At 39.1% G+C, this 23,690-nt stretch overlaps 2 protein-coding genes across 3 annotated transcripts in view; one reads left to right on the top strand and one right to left on the bottom strand.

Annotated features, from left to right (window-relative positions):
• GALNT13 (polypeptide N-acetylgalactosaminyltransferase 13) overlaps window positions 1-17,869 on the bottom strand; it is an 829,184-nt gene extending 811,315 nt beyond the window's left edge. For both annotated transcript variants that reach the window (XM_060151498.1, XM_060151496.1), the window contains exons 1-2: window positions 17,783-17,869; window positions 14,069-14,114 (exon numbers count right to left, since the gene is read on the bottom strand). The gene's annotated coding sequence lies outside the window, so the exon portion shown is untranslated. The remainder of the gene's footprint in view (window positions 1-14,068; window positions 14,115-17,782) is intronic.
• Window positions 17,399-18,545, top strand: RPRM (reprimo, TP53 dependent G2 arrest mediator homolog). The gene has a single exon (XM_060151499.1). It carries the CDS (start codon window positions 17,580-17,582, stop codon window positions 17,907-17,909), a length of 330 nt encoding a protein of 109 aa, XP_060007482.1. The 5' UTR covers window positions 17,399-17,579; the 3' UTR covers window positions 17,910-18,545.
• Window positions 18,546-23,690: the final 5,145 nt, after the last annotated feature.

The following is a 23,690-nucleotide window of genomic DNA, read 5'->3' on the forward strand; positions in this document are numbered from 1 at the left end:
CCATTTTAGTCACTTTTTATAATTAATTTTTAAATTGAAACTGGAATTTTATTTTCCCCAAACAACCAGTTTCCCTGAGCCAGCAAATTATAAAATTCAACTTTTGATTTGAAATTCTTACTTAATATAAAAATAAACATGGTATGGTTTGGATCTGTTTCTGAGTTTCCTAATATGCTATTTTGGCCTTTTTTTCATTAGTACTATACTGTTTCATTTCTCACAGGGAAAGTCTATGCTCATTAGTAACACTTTAGAATGATTTCAAATATTTTCATAAGTATTAAAGTAAATCCCTTTGGGATTTTGACAGAAATAACCTTGTACCTTATAAATGAATTTAGACAGAATTACAATCTTTAACTATATTAACTACCTCATCTAGGAATGTGGTATATTATTTGTTTATGCAAGTCTTCTTTTATGTTTTCTAGTAAGGTTTTAAAGTTCTTCGTTGTAAAACTTCACATTTAAATTTATTTTATACATGTTATACATTTCACTACTGTCATGAAGTGACTCATTTCTAACATATAATAATCTGTTATTCCTGAGTTAAAGGAAAATTATTATTGCACATTGACCATTTGGCTTTTTTCATGTAACCTAATTAGAAAAATTATGTTCATATATTAATAACAAATTAATATGTAATATGTTAATGTGTTTATAGTATTAAGTCATTAACTTATTCCTATAATTGGTTGGGGAATAGTATTAAGATATTATTAGGTTGAATTAGCAGGTATTTTCTTTATAATTTTGCATTTATTCTTAAGTAAGGTTAGTTTGTGTTTTATTTTTGGTATTGTCCTTCAGAGTTTGGAGTATCAAGGTGAAGCCACATTTGCAAAATGTAAAAGGAGACTCTTCAACTTTATCTATGATCTAGCACAGTTTATAGAGCATGAGAGCATTTGCTTCTTGAAAGCCTGATTTAATTCATGAGTAAGATGGTTTAGGGCCAGTGTCTTTCTTTCTTTTTTCATCTTCCAAGTACTCCTAAAATTTATTGTTGTTGTTTTTTAAATTTTTATTGAACTATAGTTGACTTACAATGTTGTGTTAATTTCAGGTATACAGCAAAGTGATTTAGTTATACATATATATGTATTATTTTTCACATTCCTTTCCATTAAAGGTTATTACAAGATATTGAATATAGTTCCCTGTGCTATACAGTAGGTCCTTGTTGTTTATCTATTTAATACATAGTAGTGTGTATATTTTAACCCCAAACTCCTAATTTATCCCCTTTCCTCTTTGGTAACCATAAAAGAAACCTAGTTTGTTTTCTATGTCTGTGAGTCTATTTCTGTCTTGTAAATAAGTTGATTTGTATAATTTTTTTAGATTCCACGTATAAGTGATAACATATGATATTTGTCTTTCACTGTCTGACTTACTTCACTCAGTATGACAATCTCTAGGTCCATCCACACTGCTGAAAATGGCATTATTTCATTCTTTTGTATGGCTGAGTAATATTCCATTGTGTATATCTACCACATCTTCTTTACCCATTCACCTGTCAATGGACACTTGGGTTGCTTTCATGTCTTGGCTATTGCAAATATGGCTGCTATGAACATTGGGGTGCATGTATTCTTTTGGATTATGGTTTTCTCTGGATATATGCCCAGGAGTGGGATCACTGGATCCCACTCCATACTGTTCTCCATAGTGGCTGCACCAATTTACATTCCCACCAGCAGTGTAGGAAGGATCTTTTTTCTCCACACCCTCTCCAGCATCTATTATTTATAGACTTTTTGACGATGGCCATTCTGACTGGTGTGGAGTGGTACTTCATTGAAGTTTTGATTTGCATTTCTCTAACAATTAGCGATGTTGAGCATCTTTTTATGTACCTCTTGGCCATCTGGATGTCTTCTTTGGAGAAATGTCTATTTAGATTTTCTGACCTTTTTTTTTTTTTTTTTTTTTGCGGTACGCGGGCCTCTCACTCTTGCGGCCTCTCCCATTGCGGAGCACGGGCTCCAGACACGCAGGCTCAGCAGTCATGGCTCACGGGCCCAGCCGCTCCGCAGCATGTGGGATCTTCCCGGACCGGAGCACGAACATGTGTCCCCTGCATAGGCAGGCGGACTCTCAACCACTGCACCACCAGGGAAGCCCTCTGACCATTTTTTGATTGGGTTGTTTTATTTTTGATATTGAGCCATATGAGCTGTTTGTGTATTTTAGAAATTAAACCCTTGTCGGTCACATTATTTGCAAATATTTTCTCCCATTCTGTTGGTTGTCTATTTATTTTGTTTATTGTTTCCTTTGCTATGCAAAGCTTTTAAGTTTAATTAGGTCCCATTTGTTTATTTTTGTTTTTATTTCCATTACTCTAGGAGACAGATCCAAAAAGATATTGCTGCAATTTATATCCAAGACTCTTCTTCCTATGTTTTCCTCTAGGACTTTTATAGTATCCTGTCTTACATTTATGTCTTTAATCCATTTTGAGTTTATTTTAGAATATGGTGTTAGAGCATGTCCTAATTTAATTGTTTTACATGTAGCTGTACAGTTTTCACAGCACCGCTTGTTGAAGAGACTGTCTTTTCTCCACTATATAGTCTTGCCTCCTTTGTCATAGATTAATTGATCATGGGTGTGTGGATTTATTTCTACACTTTCTATACTGTTCCATAGATCTATTGTCTGATTTTGTGTCAGTACCATTCTGTTTGGGTGACTGTAGCTTTGTAGTATAGTCTGAAGTCAGGAAGCCTGATTCTTCTGGCTCCATACTTCTTGCTCAAGATTGCTTTAGCTATTTGGGGGTCTTTTGTGTTTCCATACAAATTAAAATATTTTTTGTCCTAGTTCTGTGAAAAATGCCATTGATAATTTGATAGGGATTGTACCGAATCCATAAATTATCTTGGGTAATATGGTCATTTTAACAATATTGATCTTCCAATCCAAGATCATGGTGTTTCTTTCCATCTGTTTGTGTCATTTTCAATTTCTTTCATCAGTGTCTTATACTTTTCAGAGTACAGGTCTTTTGCCCCCTTAGGTAGGCTTATTCCTAAGGTATTTTATTCTTTTTGATGTGATGGTAAATGTGATTTTTTCCTTAATTTCTCTTTCTGATCTTTCATTGTTAGTGTATAAAAATGCAACAGATATCTTTCTTGAATGGAAAATTTTGATTACTTTTCAAATATAGTACCTGAGTTTTGACCTGCTAGGTTTTCTTATTCTTTGGCCAATTTTGATAATTTACATGTGTCTAACAAATCAACAATGCTTTAAACTGTATTTTAATAGGACTGCTACAATATTCTAAGTTTGAAAACTACCTCTAGTTCATAGTTTTCTTTGACTGATGCAATAAATTACAACAAACTTAGTGGCTTAAAACAATACAAATTTGCTATCTCATAGTCTTGGAGTCCAAAATGGGGTTCCCTGGGCTAAAATCAAGGTGTTGACAGGCTTGTTTTACTTTCTAGAAGCTGCAGGGAGAGTCCATTTCCTTGACTTTTTCAACTTCTAAAGGCTGTCCACATTCCTTGGCTCATGTCCCTCTTCCTCCATCTTCAAAGCCAGCAATAGTGATTAAAGTTCCTCTCATATCATATCACTCTGGCCTCTTCTGCTTCGCTCTTCCCCATTTAAGGACCCTTGTGATTACATTAATCCTACCCAGATAATTCAGGATAACCTCACTATTTTAAGGTCAACTGCTTAGGAACCTTACTTCCATCTGCAACTTTCCCCTTTGTCATGTAAGGTAACATGTTCAAGGGTTCTGGGGATCAGGACACAGACATAATTTGTAGGGGATTTACAATTTCCACACTATGATTGTAAAATTATTCTTTTAAATTAACTTTTAGAGCATTTGCATTGCACTGTGGTCAAAAAATGTGCTGAGGGCTTGTTTGTTTGTAGTTTCAATGTAGTCAAATGCTATTTGTTCAGTTTCTGTTACTTTTATTATGAGAAATCTCTTTTATTTTAGTCTAGATATTATGACTCATTTATGGAATGGGTTTTATTTTGATATATGATATGGAATAGAAATCTAATTGGACTTAATTTAATCCAGACAACTTATAGCACCATTTATTCTATAACTCATCCTTTCTCCTATTGATTTGTAATAGTTCTACTTTCTCACTTAAATTCTTAAGTACACCAGAGGACATGTGGTCTATTCTGAATGAGAATGAGCTTATATCATACACAAAAATCAACTCAAAATGTATTAAAGACTTGAACAAAGACCTGAAATTGTTAAATTCCTAGAAGAAAACATAGGCATTAAGCTCCTTGATATCTGGGCAATGATTTTTTTTTTTTTTGTATTTGATACCAAAAGCAAAGGCAAAAAAAGGAAAAACAAGTGGGCCTACATCAAACTAAAAAGCTTCTGCACAATAAATGCAACAATCAACAAGATGAAAAGGCAATTTATGGAATGGGAGAAAATATTTGTAAACCATGTATCTGATTAGGGTTTAATATTCAAAATATACAAGGACCTCATACAACTCAATAGCAAATAAATAAATAAATAATCTTTTAAAAAATTGGCAAAGGGGGACTTCCGTAGTGGCGCAGTTGTTAAGAATCCACCTGCCATTGCAGGACACATAGGTTCGAGCCCTGGTCCGGGAAGATCCCACATGCCATGGAGCAACTAAGCCTGTGCACCACAACTACTGAGCCTGCGCTCTAGAGACCGCAAGCCACAACTACTGAGCCCACGTGCCACAACTACTGAAGCCTGCATGCCTAAAGCCCGTGCTCTACAACAAGAGAAACCACCACAATGAGAAGACCGCTTACCGTGACCAAGAGTAGCGCCCGCTCGCTGGAATTAGAGAAAGACCATGTGCAGCAACGAAGACCCAATGCAGCCAAAAATTAATTAATTAGTTAAAAAAATAAAATAAAGCTATTAACCCTTTGTCACATGTTAAAAAAAAAAAACAATGGGCAAAGGACCTGGCTAGACACTTTCCAAAAGAGAAAAAAACGTACCAATGGATGACAGATATGTGAAAAGGTGCTCAATGTCACTATTCATCAAATAAATGTGAATCAGAACCACAATGAGATATCATCTCACACCTATTACAACGGTTATTATCAAAAAAGTCAAAAGATAACAAGTATTGGCAAGGATGTAGAGAAAAGGGAACCTTGTGCACTGTTAGTGGACATCTAAGTTGGTACAGCCACTATAGAAAACAGTATGGAAGCTCCTCAAAAAATGAAAAATAGAACTACCATATGATTCAGAAATCCTACTTCTGGGTGTATATTCAAAGGAAATAAAATCACTATCTTGAAGAGATATTTGCATTTCCATGTTCATTGCAGCATTAGTCACAGTTACCAAGATATGGAAACAACCTAAGTGCCCATCCATGGATGAATAGATAAATAAATTGTTAAATATACACAAATATATACATACATACACTGGAATATTATTCAGCCTAAGAAAAGAAGGAAATCTTGTCATTTGCAACAAAATGGATGACCCTGGAGGATGTTATGTTAAGAGAAATCAGCCAGACAGAGAAACACAAATACTGCATGATCTCACTTATATGTGCAAACTAAAAGTCAAACTCATAGTGACACAGAGTAAAAGAGTGGTTACCAGGGGCTGGTGGGGTAAGGAAACTGGGGAAATATCCATCCAAAGGCACAAACTTTTAGTTATAAGGTTTATAAATTCTGGAGACCCAATGTACAGCATGGTGACTATAGTTAATAATAAAGTATTGAATACTTGATATTTACTGAGACAGTAGATCTCAAGTGTTCTCACTAGCCCCCCCCAACAAAGGTAATTATATGAGGAGATAGACATATTAATTAGCTTGATTGTGGTAATCATTACACCATGTATGTGTATACCCAAACATCATGTTGGTTGTACACCTTAAATATATACCATTTTTATTTGTCATTTATACTTCAACAAAGCTGGGAAAAAATAAGTTTGGAGGTTAGTAATTCCACTTGTATATAGTAATTACTATTGACAGTTTACCCTGCAACAATAAAATATAAGCTAGGATTAAGAAAAAGTAAATATACCTCACCAATTTTTCTCTAAATGTCTAAGTGCTATCCAAAAAATCCTTGGACAATAAGGAGCATGAAGAGATATTTAACATTTAAGGATTAACAATTTTAAAAGAGGGATGGGATGGGGCTCCATTATGTTTTTCCTTGGGATTCTCAATTGTCTAACTCTTCTTATATTGAAAATAGCTTTGGATGTATCACAGATGCATCATCCAGAATTTGGATGAGTTTCAACAATGCCACTACATGAGCTCCACAGAGATTAAATACAAAGCAGGCTCTCCAGCAAGGGCTTTGTAGAATGCAGTCAGACCACTAGATGGATTCATGAACCACCAAAGACATCATTAGCTGAGCAGGACAAGGAACTGGTTGGTAACTATCACAGTGAAAGTGGATCACACAGCAGACTGAAAAAAAGATGATTTGGAAAGCATCACAGAAGCTCCATTTGAAGCAGAGTATTACAGCTCTGGTTTACTCAGAGACAAGTAGTGCCTAAAAGAACACCCTAGCAGGAAGGACTCAGAGTCACTGCTCACTGTGAGTGTATGTGACATGCTGAATGTGGACAAACTGCAAGAAGAGGAGCAGTCATGACAGAGGAAGAACTGAAGTTCACAGGGTGAAGATGCCTTCTCTGGTCACTTTGGTCAGGTTCACTGTGGAGACAATGTCCTCTTTCACAAAAGTGAATGTTTATCTTCTGGATGCTGTCTTCTGTGAATTACCAAACGAGTTCTAAAAAGGAAGAGCCACTTCTGTCAATGTTCTACCAGGCATCTTTGGTGTGATTTGTTTAATATCACAGGGCTGTATGCTCTTCATGGAGACTCATTTAACCTTAATAATCCTTAGCACTGCCTGCAGAGATTCTTTCTAAAATGCAAATATGACTTTTTCTCTGTCTGCTGCTAAAAACCCTTCAGTGTACCCCCATGGCTTTCAGGTGGAAATCCAAATTCCATAAGATAACATAAAAGCCCTCCACGGTCTGGCCTCTCTGAACTCTTTACTCATTCTCCATCTTGCAGTGGTCAGTACTCCAAAAATACAGAATTACTTGCAGATACAAAACAGTAAAATACACCTTCTCTCAAACATTGGTGTATTCAGCATACTTCACCTGGCTAACCCCTCTTCTACTCATCCTTCAAGGCTCAGCTCACTACCACTTTCCCAATGCCCCAGTCTGGATTAGATGCTCTTCATATATCTCCCACAAAACCAAAGTCTGCAATATTGGTCTCTCTGTTGGCCTACCTTCCCAATTAGTGGAGGGCAGAGACTGCATCTCTTAGTTCTTCTCTTTGTCCTTTCAGGATGCTATACAAAAATACCATAGACTGGGTGACTTAAACAGCAAACATGTATTTCTCATGATTCTGGAGGCTGGGAAGTCCAAGATCAAGTTGCTGACAGGTTCAGTGTCTGACGAGGGCCCTCTCCCTGGTTCAGAGATGGCTGTACTCTCCATATAACCTCACATGGTGGAAAGGGCAAGGGAGTCCTCTGGGGTCTTTTTTATAAAGGCACTAATCTCATTCATAAGGGTGGACCCCTCATAACCTAGTCACGTCTCAAAGGCCCCACCTCCTAATACCATCATATGATGGTTTTCAACACATGGATTTCAACATATGAATTTTGGGGGGACACATTCAGTCCCTAGCAGCTATATAACCCTAAATAGTCTGATGAATGGATAAAGAAGATGTGGTGGAATATTACTCAGCCATGAAAAGGAATGAAATTGAGTTATTTGTAGTGAGGTGGATGGACCTAGAATCTGTCATACAGAGTGAAGTAAGTCAGAAAGAAAAAAAAAATACCGTATGCTAACATATATATATGGAATCTAAAAAAAAAAATGGTTATGAAGAACCTGGGGGCAGGACAGGAGTAAAGACACAGACATAGAGAATGGACTTCAGGACACGGGGAGGGGGAAGGGTAAGCTGGGATGAAGTAAGAGAGTGGCATGGACTTATATATACTACCAAATGTAAAATGGATAGCTAGTGGGAAGCAGCCACATAGCACGGGGAGATCAGCTCAGTGCTTTGTGACCACCTAGAGGGGTGGGATAGGGAGGGTGGGATAGGGAGAGTGGGAGGGAGATGCAAGAGGGAGGAGATATGGGGATATATGTATATGTATAGCTGATTCACTATGTTATAAAGCAGAAACTAACACACCATTGTAAAGCAATTACACTCCAATAAAGATGTTTAAAAAAATAGTCCATAACTATTTCCCAAGTAAATACACTAATTACTTGTCATAAAAGTCTTGGGAGGGGAAAGAGAAATGGTTGACAGGTAAGGAAATTGAGCAGTGGTATTGGTAAGTGACAGATGTGAATACAGTAAATGTTGGACTACTGTTACCACTGTTATCAGTGTTTGAATACAGAAACAACACCACTTGTTATTTGAAAATAAGTGACTTTCGTTGTTTCCTTCCATTGTGTGTACAAATTTGCAGAAGACATAAATCCTTATAAGTTCAAATATATAAGTCTAAATTCAACATGCTATGGGAAAGATTTTGTTTTCATCCTTTACTTCCAGTCTGATTTCTCCTTCATATTTTTACATAGTCAAGGAAAACAGTACACACTTGTCCTATGGAAATGAAAGATATAATCCTGCCTCAGATTAATTGAGCTGAAGCTTAGAAATTGCATTTTTCATGCCTCTTTGCAGCCACCTGCTTCTCCCCATTTGCAGGCTGGTACAGATCCTGTTTCTCTAATGTGGGAAGGGATGCATCAGTAGCACTAAAGGCTTTAAGCAGCTCAGTAGTTTTTTCACTTTAAAGTCTAAATCATGCAGACTTTAAAAAGTGGACAGAAAATCAGAATGAAATAATGAAAAAATTCCATGGAGACCAAAATTGTCTATGCTGCACATCAAAAAATAGGATACCTTAGGTCTACGATGTATCATTCTGAGAACTTCTCAGCATGTTCAGTGGTGAGGGTTTTTTAATCAAGCTTAGGGGTGAGTTACTGCATGCTTTTCTTGGCCCTTTATCTCAACAGCAGTAAAAAGGTATTATCAGATGAGAACATTGTGGCTGCTACTCACCATATTACTCCATGTGCCCATGCACTGAAAGAACGCTCTGACTCAAAGAGGTCACCTGTGTAACACAAGGACAGTGTTCACTCTCCTTCCACAGAAAGAAGTTGACTGTCACCAAATGGCCTCAGGTCAGAGATCCAGGGAGTGTATTTAAATACAAGAGAAAGGGAAAGACACTTGGTTTAACTGTTACTGTTTCCTTCACTTGCTGGCTGTATTTCCTCCGAAAAAAGTAGATGCAAAAATCAAAAGATAAATTAAGCAGATATAGTCTCTATACTTTAGAAGCTTAAAGTTTAAAATTTTCATTAAAAATGAGTTTTCAGGGCTTCCCTGGTGGCGCAGTGGTTGAGAGTCCGCCTGCTGATGCAGGGGACGCGGTCCGTGCCCCGGTCTGGGAAGATCCCACGTGCCGCGGAGCGGCTGGGCCCGTGAGCCATGGCCGCTGAGCCTGCGCGTCCGGAGCCTGTGCTCCGCAACGGTAGAGGCCACAACAGTGAGAGGCCCGCGTACCGCAAAAAAAAAAATAAAAAAAAAAAGGAGTTTTCATTAGCACAGGGAGAGCAGCTCGATGCTTTGTGAAAACCTAGAGGGGTGGGCTGGGGAGGGTGGGAGGGAGACGCAAGAGGGAGGAGATATGGGGATATATGTATACTTTTAGCTGATTCACTTTGTTGTACAACAGAAACTAACACACCATTGTAAAGCAATTATACTCCAATAAAGATATTTTAAAAAATGAGTTTGCATATTTTCTATTATAAAGAAACTGATACCTGAAATCTCTTAAGTTCTAAACTTTAAAATTTTGTCAGTGTTATTATTTACCTATTATGGTCCCTTTAGGGTGGGAGTAAACTTACACCAAAACACCTCCCAGATAGATCATTACGTTAAATATAAAGCAATGCAAATACAAAAAGTGTTTTAAAAATAAAAAGGATAATATATAAATAATAAATTCTAGATGACGGTAAATTTTCTAAGTTTAGAAGCAATAAAAAAATCCCCCCTCCATCCATAACTTGCCAAATACATAGCACACACTAGCTTTGCTGATGGTAGCAATTCACCAGATAATTTTTCTGCATGGGGTCAGGGACCTATCTCTGCAAAATGCTTCAACCTGTTTTTCTTTCTTCAGTGAATTCTGGGAGACACTCTTCTTTCTATCTCTTAGACAACTAATTAATTCTTTTTTAAAAAACAGGTTTATTGTGGTATAACTTATATACAAAGAACTGCATATATTTGATGTGTACAATTTGATTGAGTTTGGACATATGTAAACACCCATACCACCATTGCCACAATTAGGTGACAGACATATCTAACACCTCTCAGAGTTCCCTTGTATCCCTTAGTTTTGTTTTTTGGGTTTTGTTTGTTTTGTGGTGAGAACACAATGTGAGTCTACGCTCTTAATGAATTTTGAAGTGCACATTACCATATTGCTGACTGTAGGCACTATGTTGTACAGTAGATATCTAGAACTTACTCATTTGGCATAACTGAAACTTCCTACTCATTGAATAACTCCTCATTTTCCCAACCCTCAGCGGCTGGCAACCACTATTGTTTTCTCTGCTTCTATGAGTTTTACTATTTTAGATACCCCATATAAATGGAATCATACAGTATTTGTCTTTCCGTGGCTGGCTTATTTCACTTAGCTGAGGTGGGCTTTATGTATTACTAGGGTTGACTAAACTGTGTACATCATAGGGACTCATTTTATTTCATTTTACTTTCATCTCTGTGCTAAAGTTTTATGGCTGACCAAGAAAATGAGACCATAGATGTGTTTGCTGGTGTGAATGGACCATCTACCTACACCATCCACTGCTCACCATTCTTTTCCAAGATCAGCCAAACAATTTACAAGGTGGATGTGAAAGGTCTCCTAGGGTGGGTTATTTCTAAATGTCTTCTGGTGGATGGCTGTGGATAATCTATATAATCTGAGATTCAGAATGGCTTTCCTGTACCTGGCACCTAGTAAGGAAGCAAACGCAAAATGCTGACTTTGAAGGAGCTGATGTTGGATATAAAATGTAGATATTGTGTTTTATTGGGAAACTATTAATTTTATGATAGTAATGCTAGATTGTTCATAAGATGAAAAACCCATACATGAATCTGCAACATTTTCACATCCTAGTTTGATGCCTTGGCAGATATTAGGGAGCATTCTGCAAGATCATTAAAGCTGAGCCAGGTCAAAGTGTATGTCCCCAGTGAGCCACCTGCCCAAAGCAGCTGTGGTAGAGACTTGCCTGAACCTGTGTCCCCAGCATGGGTCTTATGTGAAAGAACTTTCTCTGATGTAATAAATATGTGCTTTCCCCTTAAAAAAAAAAAAAAAAAAAGCAATGAAAGAAATCACAGGTGAAAATGTTAAAGTATTTACATACGTAAGAAAATTCCATGTGCCCAAAAAGGATATAGTCCAATTAAAAGGCAAATGAACTGGAAAAATATTTATAAATATGCCATACTTAAGGTTAATATACTTGATAAAGACTTATTATAAATCAATATGAACAATAAAATGTCAAATGAGAAATAGACAAAGGACCTGAACCTGAATATAAAGATTACCAAGTAGGACATACAGCTTTATAATACATATGTAGAAACATAGTCCACTATAATTGATAATACACAACGTCAAACAAGGTACTGTTTTTTTTCCCTATCAAGCATGCAATGATAATTTTAAAAATCATACTTGGTGTTCAAGAACAGCATTTCCTAATGGTACTTGTTAAGAATTCAAATTTATGGGGCCCACCTCAGGCCCACCAAAGCAGAATCCCAGTGGATGGACCCAGAAATCAAGTTAGGGAAATTCTAATTCAATTGGGTTGCAGTAGGACCTGGGAATCAGTCATTTCCCAGCCCAATCTATGTGAGCTTAAGATAAGGGAAATTTGAAAACACTGCTCTGAACAGTGATTTTCAGCTATAGCTGGTCTATTGAATCACCTGGGAAATTTTAAGAAATACAGACACGGGTCCTACCCTCAGAAATTCTGATTTAATCCTTGTGGGTTTGATTTGGATAACAAAAAGTTTTTAAGTACTTTAGGTGTTTCTAAAAGTAGCTGAAGTTGAGAATACCTAGAGGGTGTGATAAAATGTGTATCTGTATGCTTTTCAAATGAGAGTGAAGATTGGTAATACAGTTTTTACAAACGATTTGGCTGTGTGCTGTATTTTTTAAAAAAATATTGTTTTCACCAAAAATTTCAATTGTGCAAATTTATCCTATCAATGTAATCTAAATATAGAAACATGAGCAAGAACTTCTCTGTGTGTAATTGATTCAATAACAATATGTGAGAGGAACATAACTGCCCTGCTACAAAGTAATGGTTTACAAACAATGGTATGTTCAATAATGAAGTGCTAAAAAAAAAAAAAATAATGAAGTGCTATACACTCATTAAAAATGTGCATATAATAATTTTTTAATGCTATGGGAAAATATAGGGTTAAGGGGAAAAAATAACATATAAACTGTATTTACTGCATGGTCAAGACTAAGTTAAAATAACGATTGCAAAAGACAGGAAGAAAATACTCTAAATTTCTAAGGGCTCTGAGCTATGGGGAGAAGAATAATGACTTCTGGGGGTTATTTTCTAACTTCTCTGAATTGCAGAAATTTATATAGTATTTATGTTAGATCTAATTAAAATATTTAGAATTTTTATTGTGTTATGCATAACATAAAATTTACCATTTTAACAATTTTCAAGTGTACAATTCAGTGCCATTAAGTACATTCACACTGTGGTGCAAGCATCACCATCATTTATCTACAGAACTTTTTCATCTTCCCCAACTGAAACTTTGTAAATTTCAGTTAAACAATAACTCCCCATTACCTCCTCTCCCTAGCCTCTGGTAACCAGTATTCTACTTTCTGTCTCTATGAATTTGACTATCCTAATATAAATGGAATCATATAATATTTGTCCTTTTGTGTCTGGCTTATTTCACTTAGCGCAATGCCTTCAAGATTTATCCATGTTAGAGCATGTATCAGAACTGTATTGCTTTTTAAGGCTGCATAATACTCCATTGTATGTATATACCACCATCTCGTTTATCCTTTCATCCACTGATGGACATTTGAATTGTTTCCACCTTTTGGCTACTGTGAATAATGTTGCTATGAACGTTGATGTACAAATACCTGTTCAAGCCCTTGCTTTCAATTTTGGGGGGAATATACCTAAAATCAAACAGCTGGATCATATGGAAATTCTATGTTTAATTTTTTGAGGAACCGCCATACTATTTTCCACAGAGGCTGCACCATTTCACATTCCCACCAGCAACTCACAAGGATTTTAATTTCTCCACATCCTTGCAATTTTTTTCGTAACAAGGTCAATCACTACATATGGCGATATTTCTAAAATGTATCACTCACTTTCCAGCCTTCTTAAAAAGAAAATATTGAACAAAATTCAGCCTTTTTTTAAAGAACTATACAATTGATGCCTCCTTGGGAGCTATTGCAATATGTTTTTATTTGGTAACTATTTTGTTTGATAACTATTTTATTTAATAACTATTCTAAGATATTTCCATAGATTAGATCAATCTTTTCAACCTCCTGTGAAATATCATCCCCATTTCACAGATAAGTAAATGAGGTACAAAGAAGTAAAGGAACTTTTCCAAGATCATATAGCTAGTAAGTGAAGACAGCAGGATTCAAAGTGCATGTCTTTACACATTTTGCTAGATTCCTAACCACCTAAGAATGTCTGTCTCTATATTTAACGTCCCCAAACCAATACTGTACACTCTTAGAAAATTTGTGTATGTTGTTTAATGTTTTTCCTTCTGGCTGTTGCTGTCATTCCTGTGGCTGTAGAAGCACCTACCTCTGGCTGTTTTCTCCTCTCCAACCCACATGTTGATACTGATGTCCTGTCATCAAGAAAAAGAGAAAAAAGAGAGGGTTAAAACTGTGTGAGAAGTAAAAACGCATAGATTTGAGAGAATTTGAGGGATCAACCTCAGGAGAAAAATATACAAGCTTAGGTACTTGGCTTTCATGATATCTATTTTGGTGGTTTGATGACCTATTTGGCTTATTTCTGGCTTTCTTCTTGTGTTCCAGGTGCTGAGTCTGCCTTTATGAATGAATATGAGTGCTTACTCTTACTTCTACTTACCTTGTGTAATATAGAGTAATTTATTTTTTAAAAAGCTTGCCTCAAAGTTATAAAGATCCTTTATATATCTGATATTCTCTTTTTAAAAATGTCTACTTAATATTTTCATGATATACACAGAGAGAGATTCAAGGAAAAGACCTTTGATATTGAAAGTTTCTGGTCCTATAGCAAAACTATTCAAACTATAGATCCAATGTCTACTGATCACAGATGCCCATCAATAACAGCCTGGAGTATCTTTATAGAATTTATTATGTCATAGATATATTTTCGGGAAAGAATAGACAAATGTTTCCTTCCTTGTGTAACATGTATATTGTGAAATGCTGAGTACTGTATTTACTTTTTTGAAATCAAACATTCTTTCCAATAAAGTAGGAGAGGTCACTAGTTAAATAAATATAACAGTGAGTCACTGTATGTATCAAAATCCTTTTATTTTAAGTGAGTTATCAATACATTACCCCATTTCACATCACCATCTGTTCTTCTAGAAATTAAGTTTTTCTATATCAACATTTCTTTTCCACATCTCTAAGATTTTTCTAGGAAATAGGTTAATAACTGGAGTAAAGCTGAGAGAAAAATTTTCCAAATATAAAAGAGAAAAATAAACAATCTCTGTAGAAAAGCTCTAGCCATCTGTACCCCCTTAAATCCAGTAATAAGTGAGTGATAAATGTAAGTTTTGTACTACTAGGTTCATAGTTAATTTCCATCTAAATACTCCAAGCAATCTTATTCAACAAAATCAGGTTGGTGGGAGCAGGCGTGTGTGGGGGAGTAAAGAAAACAAAAGAGAGATCTGAACTAGCTGATGGGAATAGCGCTATCTTACCCATAGCTTTGAGGCTGTTGGGAGTAAAGCTGAAACAATATAAAGTCAGAGTATTACATTATTTCTTTTAAGAACATACTCCTCAAATCTAGAGGTTTAAAGATATAAAACCTCTACTGGACTCCAAAATTTGATCCTTTTAACAATGACTTCTGACTAAAACGGTAGTACTGTTAATATCAATAAATATACTCAAATTCTGAAATGATTCAATTAACACTTTTAGGAACTTTTTGTAACCAGACCTTACAAATGTACTATAATTCTCTTTGTTTTTGTCACATAAAGATAGGGCTATTGTCTCTAATCATCTGTACCCAACTTCTACTAAACATACAATCCTGTGCAAGTTAATATCCCTGGAAGTGGACCTCTATTCTCCACCTTTTGTTTTTCTAAATTTCTACTACTTGCCTCTACCATTCATGGTAGTATTGCTTTATATTATCTTAAAATCTCCTATAATTTTTTCACATACGCATTATGTTTTACTGTTAAGTGTCACCCATATTAACTAAGATAGTCTGTATAGTGAGATTTAAATTTTTTTTTCCAATCAATAAATAATAACTTTGTCCAAAGAAGAAATTGTTGGGAGTGGAAGCATTCTTCAAGGCTATTATAACCACGGGAAACTAGAGCAATAAACCAGGTGAATTGAGGATGAGGCCCAGAAGCCTGGGTCTTCAGCTATTAAACATCCCTTCAAAACAAAAACAGCTATTTAGAAGGGTCTAAACTTATTGAGGCTGATATACAATCAACATCCAAAAGTCGAAAACTCTTCAGTAAAATACAGTTCACTGTTTTATTGTGGTCACGAAGTACTATGAAAACATTTAAGGAAACGTTTGAACATGGAGTAAATAATGTTTGGGGAGACAAAAATCAGAGGGTTTAACAAGAAAATATAATGGAATTGAGAATAGAGTTGAAAATGGCAAGACAGCTACTTTGTTTTAATAGAAATTGAGTAAATATAGTCTGTCAGAAATTTGGACTGGGCTTCAAGTTACTGGTTTCCAGCTGTCACAGTTGAAAGAAAAAAGGAAGGAAGGCAGAGAGGAAGAAGAGAGGGGGAAGAAAAAAAAGTAGAAAGGATTTAAAAAATAAAAACCTGAAGTATTCTTCTAGAGCTCAAGAAACAATCCGACAGGTTTGTAACATTTCACTGAAACCAGAAGCAGAATCATAACGGACTGAAGTCTCAATCAGGCCCCTACTACATATGTAGCTTTGTTTAAAATGACTAAGGTGAAATATATCAGCTTACGGAAAATGGGGAGGGCTTCCAGTTTGGCTAGTGTACTAGGTGATGGATGTTGATGAGCAATTCCCTTAAACAACTGATTTACTGCCAACAGAGAAAAACATTGGAAGCACATCCAAAAACTCATTTGCAATTGAGATTACAAGGGTAGCCATTCTGTCCACCTTCCCCTCCCTCACCAGAGAGGTGACCCTGTTCCTGGCGACCACCTCCACACAAAGGCCACGGAAGAACCCCTCCTTCTCCTAACTCCCTTTCCTTTGCCTCAAAAGTCACTATAAAGCCTGCCTTACTCTGTCTTCCAATCGCTTCCTCTCTCCCTCCTTTTCTTCCTCTCCTTCCTTCCCTCCCAGCTTTTCTTTCTTTCTTCCTAAAATCATTGCTTTTGTAAAAATACACCCCTACACCACTAGACATACGTCGCATGCAAGACAAAGTCAGGCACAGGCGGCGGGTCCATGCATTCGCCAGCACCATCTGCCACCTGCGATTCATCGCCACTTTCCACCTCCCGGAGGTGAAAGGGGCGGGAGGCAAAGGACACGCAGAGCTGGTGTGACCCAGTTCTTAGGAAACTTTCAGCTGGTCGCAATCCCTCCCCCACCCGAAACGCTTCCATCATCCATCAAGCCCAGAAAACTACAGTGACCTCTGCCTAGCCTTTGGAGCTGGAAAAGAGGCGAAGCAAGAAAAGCAGGAAGAGGTTCGCCCCTTTGCTTCCCACACCGCCCAACGGCGGCGGGCGCACAGCTGCGGCACGGCCGGAAGGGGCCGCTGTTCGCTCAGAGCAGCCGCCCTACCGCCGCCGTCCGTACCTCCCACGGCCCCGCTGGCCCAGCCCCGCCAAGTTCCAAGAGCCCCCAGTCGAGCAAGCGCCGGGAACGAGCGCCGCCCGGGCAGGAGCAGACGGCGCAGACCAGCAAGGCTGCGGCGCTCGTCGGAAAGGCTCCGGGCAAACTCCCAGGGCCCCGGGGACTTTGGAGAGAGCGAGCTGTCCCCGCGCGCGCAAGTCCGCCAAGTGAGCGCTCAGCTCACCTGTTTCTCCCGCGCCACCGCCTTCCCACCCCTCGGACTCGCGCCTCCCGAGGTGCCCGCCCGCTCCCGCGATGAATCCGGCGCTGGGCAACCAGACCGATGTGGCCGGCCTGTTCCTAGCCAACAGCAGTGAGGCGCTGGAGCGCGCCGTGCGCTGTTGCACCCAGGCATCCGTGGTGACCGACGACGGCTTCGCGGAGGGCGGCCCGGACGAGCGTAGCCTGTATATCATGCGAGTGGTGCAGATCGCCGTCATGTGCGTGCTCTCGCTCACCGTGGTCTTCGGTATCTTCTTCCTTGGCTGCAACCTCCTCATCAAGTCCGAGGGCATGATCAACTTCCTAGTGAAGGACCGGAGACCGTCTAAGGAGGTGGAGGCGGTGGTCGTGGGGCCCTACTGACCGGCCCCCGGCCCCCGCGGCAGCCGCCCCATGCCTCCCCACATCACCAGCCGGGCCGCGCCCCCTCACCATCCGAGACTGGGCGAAGCAAACCTGTCGGAGTCAATTATTTCTCTCGACTTCTGCTTTTCGGGATGAAGCGACCCGCTTTCTCGCTGGCTCTCTGAAAGTCCCCAGGCCTGGCTATAGAAGAGAGCCCTGACTCTGGACTCCAGCAGCAAGTGGCAAGAAGAAGGCGATTGGGGCGCAGAACTTTGGAAGCTGCCGCTGGCGCGGGATGCGGGGACACCGGCCGGGCCAAGGCCCCTTTCCACCCGCAGGTGGGCCAAGCTCTGGGGGCAGGTGGAGAGGGCGGGCAGGGAGAGACCAACGGCACCGCTTGCCTGGTGACTGGAAAAGTGACCCGCGTATACTCCACTTAACAGAACTAACGGGGACACACAAATCCGTGTCCGGCTTCGCGCCCGTTCCCTCCCGCTCCTCCCAGCCCTGGCAGGAAGGGCGATAAATACCTTTGATTGATTGTAACGTGCCGTTTTAAGGGATCTTGTGTTTGTTTGCTTGAATACAAATATTTGATAAGTCTTTTTCCGCCCTAGTGGCCTGTTTGCCTGCCTGGGGGTTAGAGTTTTGTGTTGGGAGAAGGGGTGGGGGGAGGGGAGCCTGTGAATGGGGTGAGTTGTTTCTTTTCATGCATTTCCAACTGGGTCTTTGGGGGGCGGGGGGAGGGGCTGGCCCTCCAGCTGGCCCCGGGACAAAGACTCGGAATAGAACTCCGAGCTCGTGACTGCACGGTTTATGCCACAAAAGTGCTCTTGACATTCGTGACACCGTTTTGACTCCCCCCCCTTATTTAACATTTCCTTAATAAATGCAACATTTAAGTGTTTTGTTCCTGGCCTCCTGGTGGTCATTCTGCGCTCCCGGCAGAAGGGAACGGGCGACGGTGAGGACTCGGGTTACCGGTTCGGGGTGGAATTCTCTTTGGAGAGCTGCGATTCAACTCGTGGATGCTACGCAGGGACGAGGGTGGGAGCGAGACAGAGAGGCCCAGGGACGAGTGAGACATGGCCAAGCCGCAGGCACAGGAGCCGTCTTGGAGGCAGCATCCTTTGTTTTCCTTTACAGTTAATATTTTATATTTCATTTAGGCTCAGCTCTCTGAGCCAGGCGAGACGACGGGAGGCCCCCGCGAGAAGATGACACTTCCGTGCAGGGCTCCGGTGGGAACACAGGGTTACACCGCTAATGAAAGGAAGAGACGGCTTGTCCAGCCTTCAGGGAGGGCATCTTTCCCCTGACCAACGTCAGCAAGACGGCGTCAGGATGCTGATCAAAAAAAAAAAAAAAACCGAAGAAAAGTAGGTCCTAAAGTACATAGTGACGCTAATTCTCCCTGGGGTAAACCATTGTTACTAAAACAAGACATGCATTGTCTTTGCCATATTACGTTTCTAGCTAAAGGGCGGTATTAAAAGAGAAATCCGGCCTGGGTTATCAGCCCCAGGCCGGGCAAAAAGGTTCAGAGGAGTTAGCCGAGGTCCTGAATATAGGAGATGTGTGTTAAAACTGGGAAACTGGGAAAGTTGGGCTGGAGGGAGCTACAGATGGTCTTTGGGCTCAGAAATTGAAGGGAATCTGGAAAGAAGAGCCTGGAAAACCGTGCATGTGAAAATAACCCAAAGGATACAGTAGCTTCAAGCTTAAACTTGACAAGAGGTTTTGAGCAGTTTATTTTTACACCTGGGGTAGGATCCTAAATATTTTCAAGAATATAAAGAATCCTCTACTATGCTATAGCAATTAAAGGCTTCACAATAGCAGATATAAGATGGGCTAAAATTTTTTAAAAAAGCAACGAAGTGTCCCATTTAATTGGGAAGAGGCACAACTGGTATAAACAATGTCAGTGACTCAAGGGTTGGGATCGAAAGGTTTGAGTGTCCTTTGACATCCTGTCTGCTATAAAGTGTCTGTTCCACTCCCAAAGTAAATCTTGTGAGGAATTATGACCTAGAATGGTTTTTAATAGATATCAGGCTTGCAAAAGCAAGGATGTTGAAGTTTTGCCTATTGTTCCTGTATTTTCAGCAGGTAAGCATTTGCTTGTTTACTTCTGTCTAGGCAGGGGAGCAGGGTCAACGTGTAGTCAAGAGTGAGTCGTGGAAAGCAGTTTACTTTTTTAATGAGTAAGATAGGGAATGGAGACTTCTTATTTTGTAGACAGTTTCTGTGGCCTCCATATTTCAAAGAAAGAAACAAAGCAGAACAACCAGTTCACTCAAGGACAAACCAGACTTTTAAAATTAAACTCAGTTTTTTGGTTTTGTTTTAGTTTTTGGTTTTTGTGGCTGTGATGTCTTGCTGAGGGTCTCATCTTCCCGCAGATTTATTAGCCCACAGTGCTGTAGTGGAAACTGATTTGGGATCAAAAACCAATCAGCTAGAGTGTATGTGTAGGAATCTTACATTGTGGTCTGCTGAGTACAAGGTACCTGCTTACAGTGAATGTCAGACACAGAAAGCTCTCAAACCTACAGGTCAATTTGTATTTGTTCGTATAGAACAGAGGTTTCCATTTAAAGCCAAATTCCTGAAAGTTGAGAGAGGGGCTTCCCCAAGGCCCCTACTACTCTTTCCTCTACTAATACTCTTTATCTCCACTATCACTATGATCACTCTCCATCCTTTTTCCTCTTAATACTTCTTCACACTGCTTTCCTCTTCCCTGCACCTCGAAAGCAAAATTTACAGTTTCTCCTTATCTCAACTATCCAGATTTATTCTCTTACCACCAGAAACTGTGATAGTCAGACAAATCATAACCTGCAAAATTTAGTCCTTCGATAGAAAAGACACGTGAACAGAGTTCTGTAATCCATGAACTATGCATTATAGGGAAATGCACATGATCTGAAAATATCATAGCCCTGGGGACCATTTCCTGGCAACTCTTCTCGACAGCCCTTAGATCCATTTGTTACTTAGACAGATGCCAAGTGGTTCTGGTTTTTATAGATGAGGCGATGTGTGCAAGAAGCTTTTTACATTCCCTGTTCCCCAGTGGCCACACGGCAACCACTTTCTCAGGCCCTACACCACTCCCTGTCTCACTCTGCCTTTGACTGTCTTTTTTTCCTGATCATAACAAATGCATTAAATGAAGCTTTTAAATCCTGCCTAGAGTTTATGGCACGTTGATCCTTTCCCGCAGATGTGCTACAAGGAAAGTAAGTTTTAAAAGTCACTTTCTGGGTTTCATATAAGAAAACAATGTCAGCCTTAAGAGACTGGGAATTGAGAGGGATAGATGCAAACAGGCAGATTTTATCATCCCACACTTAAGTCCACCATGTGGTCAGTAATTAGTGGGAAGTCCTGAGAGAGAGAGAGAGAGAGAGAGAGAAGAGAGAGAGAGAGAGAGAGAGAGAGAGAGAGAGAGAGAGAGAGAGAGAGAGAGAGAGGAGAGAGAGAGAGAGATGGCTTCCTGTAAAAGCTTGCTGGATCTGGCATGTGATCCATGGGGAGGCATCTGATACTTCCTGAAACCCTTCTGGAAATACAGCAGAAACAGGGAGAGGTTTTTCTGAGACACAGCAAGTTGATTAGCAGGGTTGTAACCCCTCTCAGGCTGTGCAGATAGCCACTGATGCCTCTGAGCCTAATTGGGTGGCCTCTACATAAGTAGCTTAGCCAGTTGTTACTAAATGTTATTTTTCTTAAGATTGTTGTTATGAATCTTCCCACTTTCTCTGAAAATGTATAAGGACTTGAGCGTTGAACACCTTCAAGTCTGCTTGAGGGAGTCTAAGCATAAAGGTCACACTACTGTATTAAGTCTAAGGCTCCCTGTGCCTGTTTTCTGATTTTCAAGCCATGCTGGCTTCTCATTGGATCCTGGGCCAGTCTGTTACTGTGTCTTCTTACACTAATTCTGAGTGAGGGAGGAAAAAGCATACTGGCCTATGATGTAACAAAGTTTGGTTCCGGTCTCTAAATAACTGAGTGGCATCAGCCCTAAAATGAGGAAGATAGATTCTATGTATAAAAGGATACTCCTATTCAGTGATTCTATTGAATTAATTTGTTTAATATTTCCTTGTCTCTTAAGATGTTTCTTAGCTCATTTCAATAGGTATCTTAGAATATATTTTGTCATTCCAATCTTGGTCCTTCAGGTAGGAAACACCCTCCCGCTAAAGTCAAGTGCTCCTCAACTTGGGATGTTATTTACAATAGCCAAAGCAAAATTTCAGACACCTAGCCAGGCCTAGGTAGACAGCAGTTTCTATGCTGACAGATCACACATCATCTAACCAGTGCCTTAAATATCCCAGATCTCTGTGTTTTCACTGGACGAAGCAATGAAAGGAAAGCCCGGTGAATCGGGGAGCACATAATCAACAAACGATTCCTCTAAGTCCATATACATTTAGACTAATATGCATTGTTGTTTATAGAAACTTTTTGGGTGTTCGAAGATTAATTAACAGCCAATTTTTCTCCCTCAAAGCGTTTTTTTTCCCTTTGAGCTTCTGCAAGAGCACACAACAGCTGTTTCGCATGCAGTTTATAGCCTTCCTTAGCCCTGGCTTATTAGACTTGTCACTTTGGGGGCTGCAATGCCAGGAAAGGATTCCAGGGTTCAGTTTGTTCTGGAAGACTCAAATCTAGTTTGAAAGCCTGTTGAAGAAGTAAGTCTATAGCAATACCCCAAACAGGAATCAATACATCTTTTACCCACCTGCCAAATTCCATTTAGGTATGTGCACAATAGCTCAAATGGGATGTTTTAAACTCCGCTCCAACAGTAGTAATAGTTACCTAATGTCTGAATTTAAAGGCTCAGTGGTTAACTGCTTTCATAGCCAATATCACTCTGTCCTTCTTTCCAGATATTTTTGTATTGTTTTAAATGCTTAAAATGTTTAAAAGTCCAGGATTAATTTTATAACATCAGCTTAGATTTTAAAATTCTTGCAAAGTATAGTTCAGGAGAAAATAAAGTATATAATAGTACCAGCAAGTCATGTAACATTTCTGGTGATCATAATAGAATAATCTAAATTTATTACTTATATTTGAGAAATTCAGAATATACCAGAGGGGAGCTCTACAAGGACTATTATTGTAAGGATAACTAAATGTATTTTAAAATATTCCTCAGTAAGCTTGTAAACAGTGGCTTACTTCCAACTCAAATAACAATCCATCCTAAATGAGAATAAACAAGTTATATTTTCATTTATTTGACTGTTTATATAGACTTTGAAGGGATTATGGGCAAATAGTTTCCTAAATACATGTAAGCGCTCGGTTGCTGAATATTTCTGTGTGGGTAAATGCAAGCACAGAGTGATCAATATATAGAAGGTCAAATGATCTGGGATAATGTTGGAACCAAAGTCTGCCCTGCCCCCATTTTAAAAGTGATTTCTATTAGATAGTAATATGTTTTGAACTTGTAATTCAAACAGTTAGATATATTTGTCAAGCACCCATGTGTATGTGGTACAACTTATTACTAAAAATAATGAGATGATTTCTATTCATTTGAGCCATGAAACACAGGCACAGATAAACACACATAAGGGAAGGCATATGATCTACCCACAAAGTCAAATAATAAACTGTTTCTATTTACTATGTCTGGAATTATGTAATTATGCTATAGCCCAGGCACTGACATGGTTAATGACAGTGAGACAATGTTACAGTTTCTCTTATCAATTTTTTTTCATATTTGCCTTCTATCCTCACCAATTCCTCTCTCATTATGTA

Source organism: Lagenorhynchus albirostris, chromosome 6 (genome assembly GCF_949774975.1).
Source record: "Lagenorhynchus albirostris chromosome 6, mLagAlb1.1, whole genome shotgun sequence".
In the NCBI taxonomy this organism is placed as follows: domain Eukaryota; kingdom Metazoa; phylum Chordata; class Mammalia; order Artiodactyla; family Delphinidae; genus Lagenorhynchus; species Lagenorhynchus albirostris.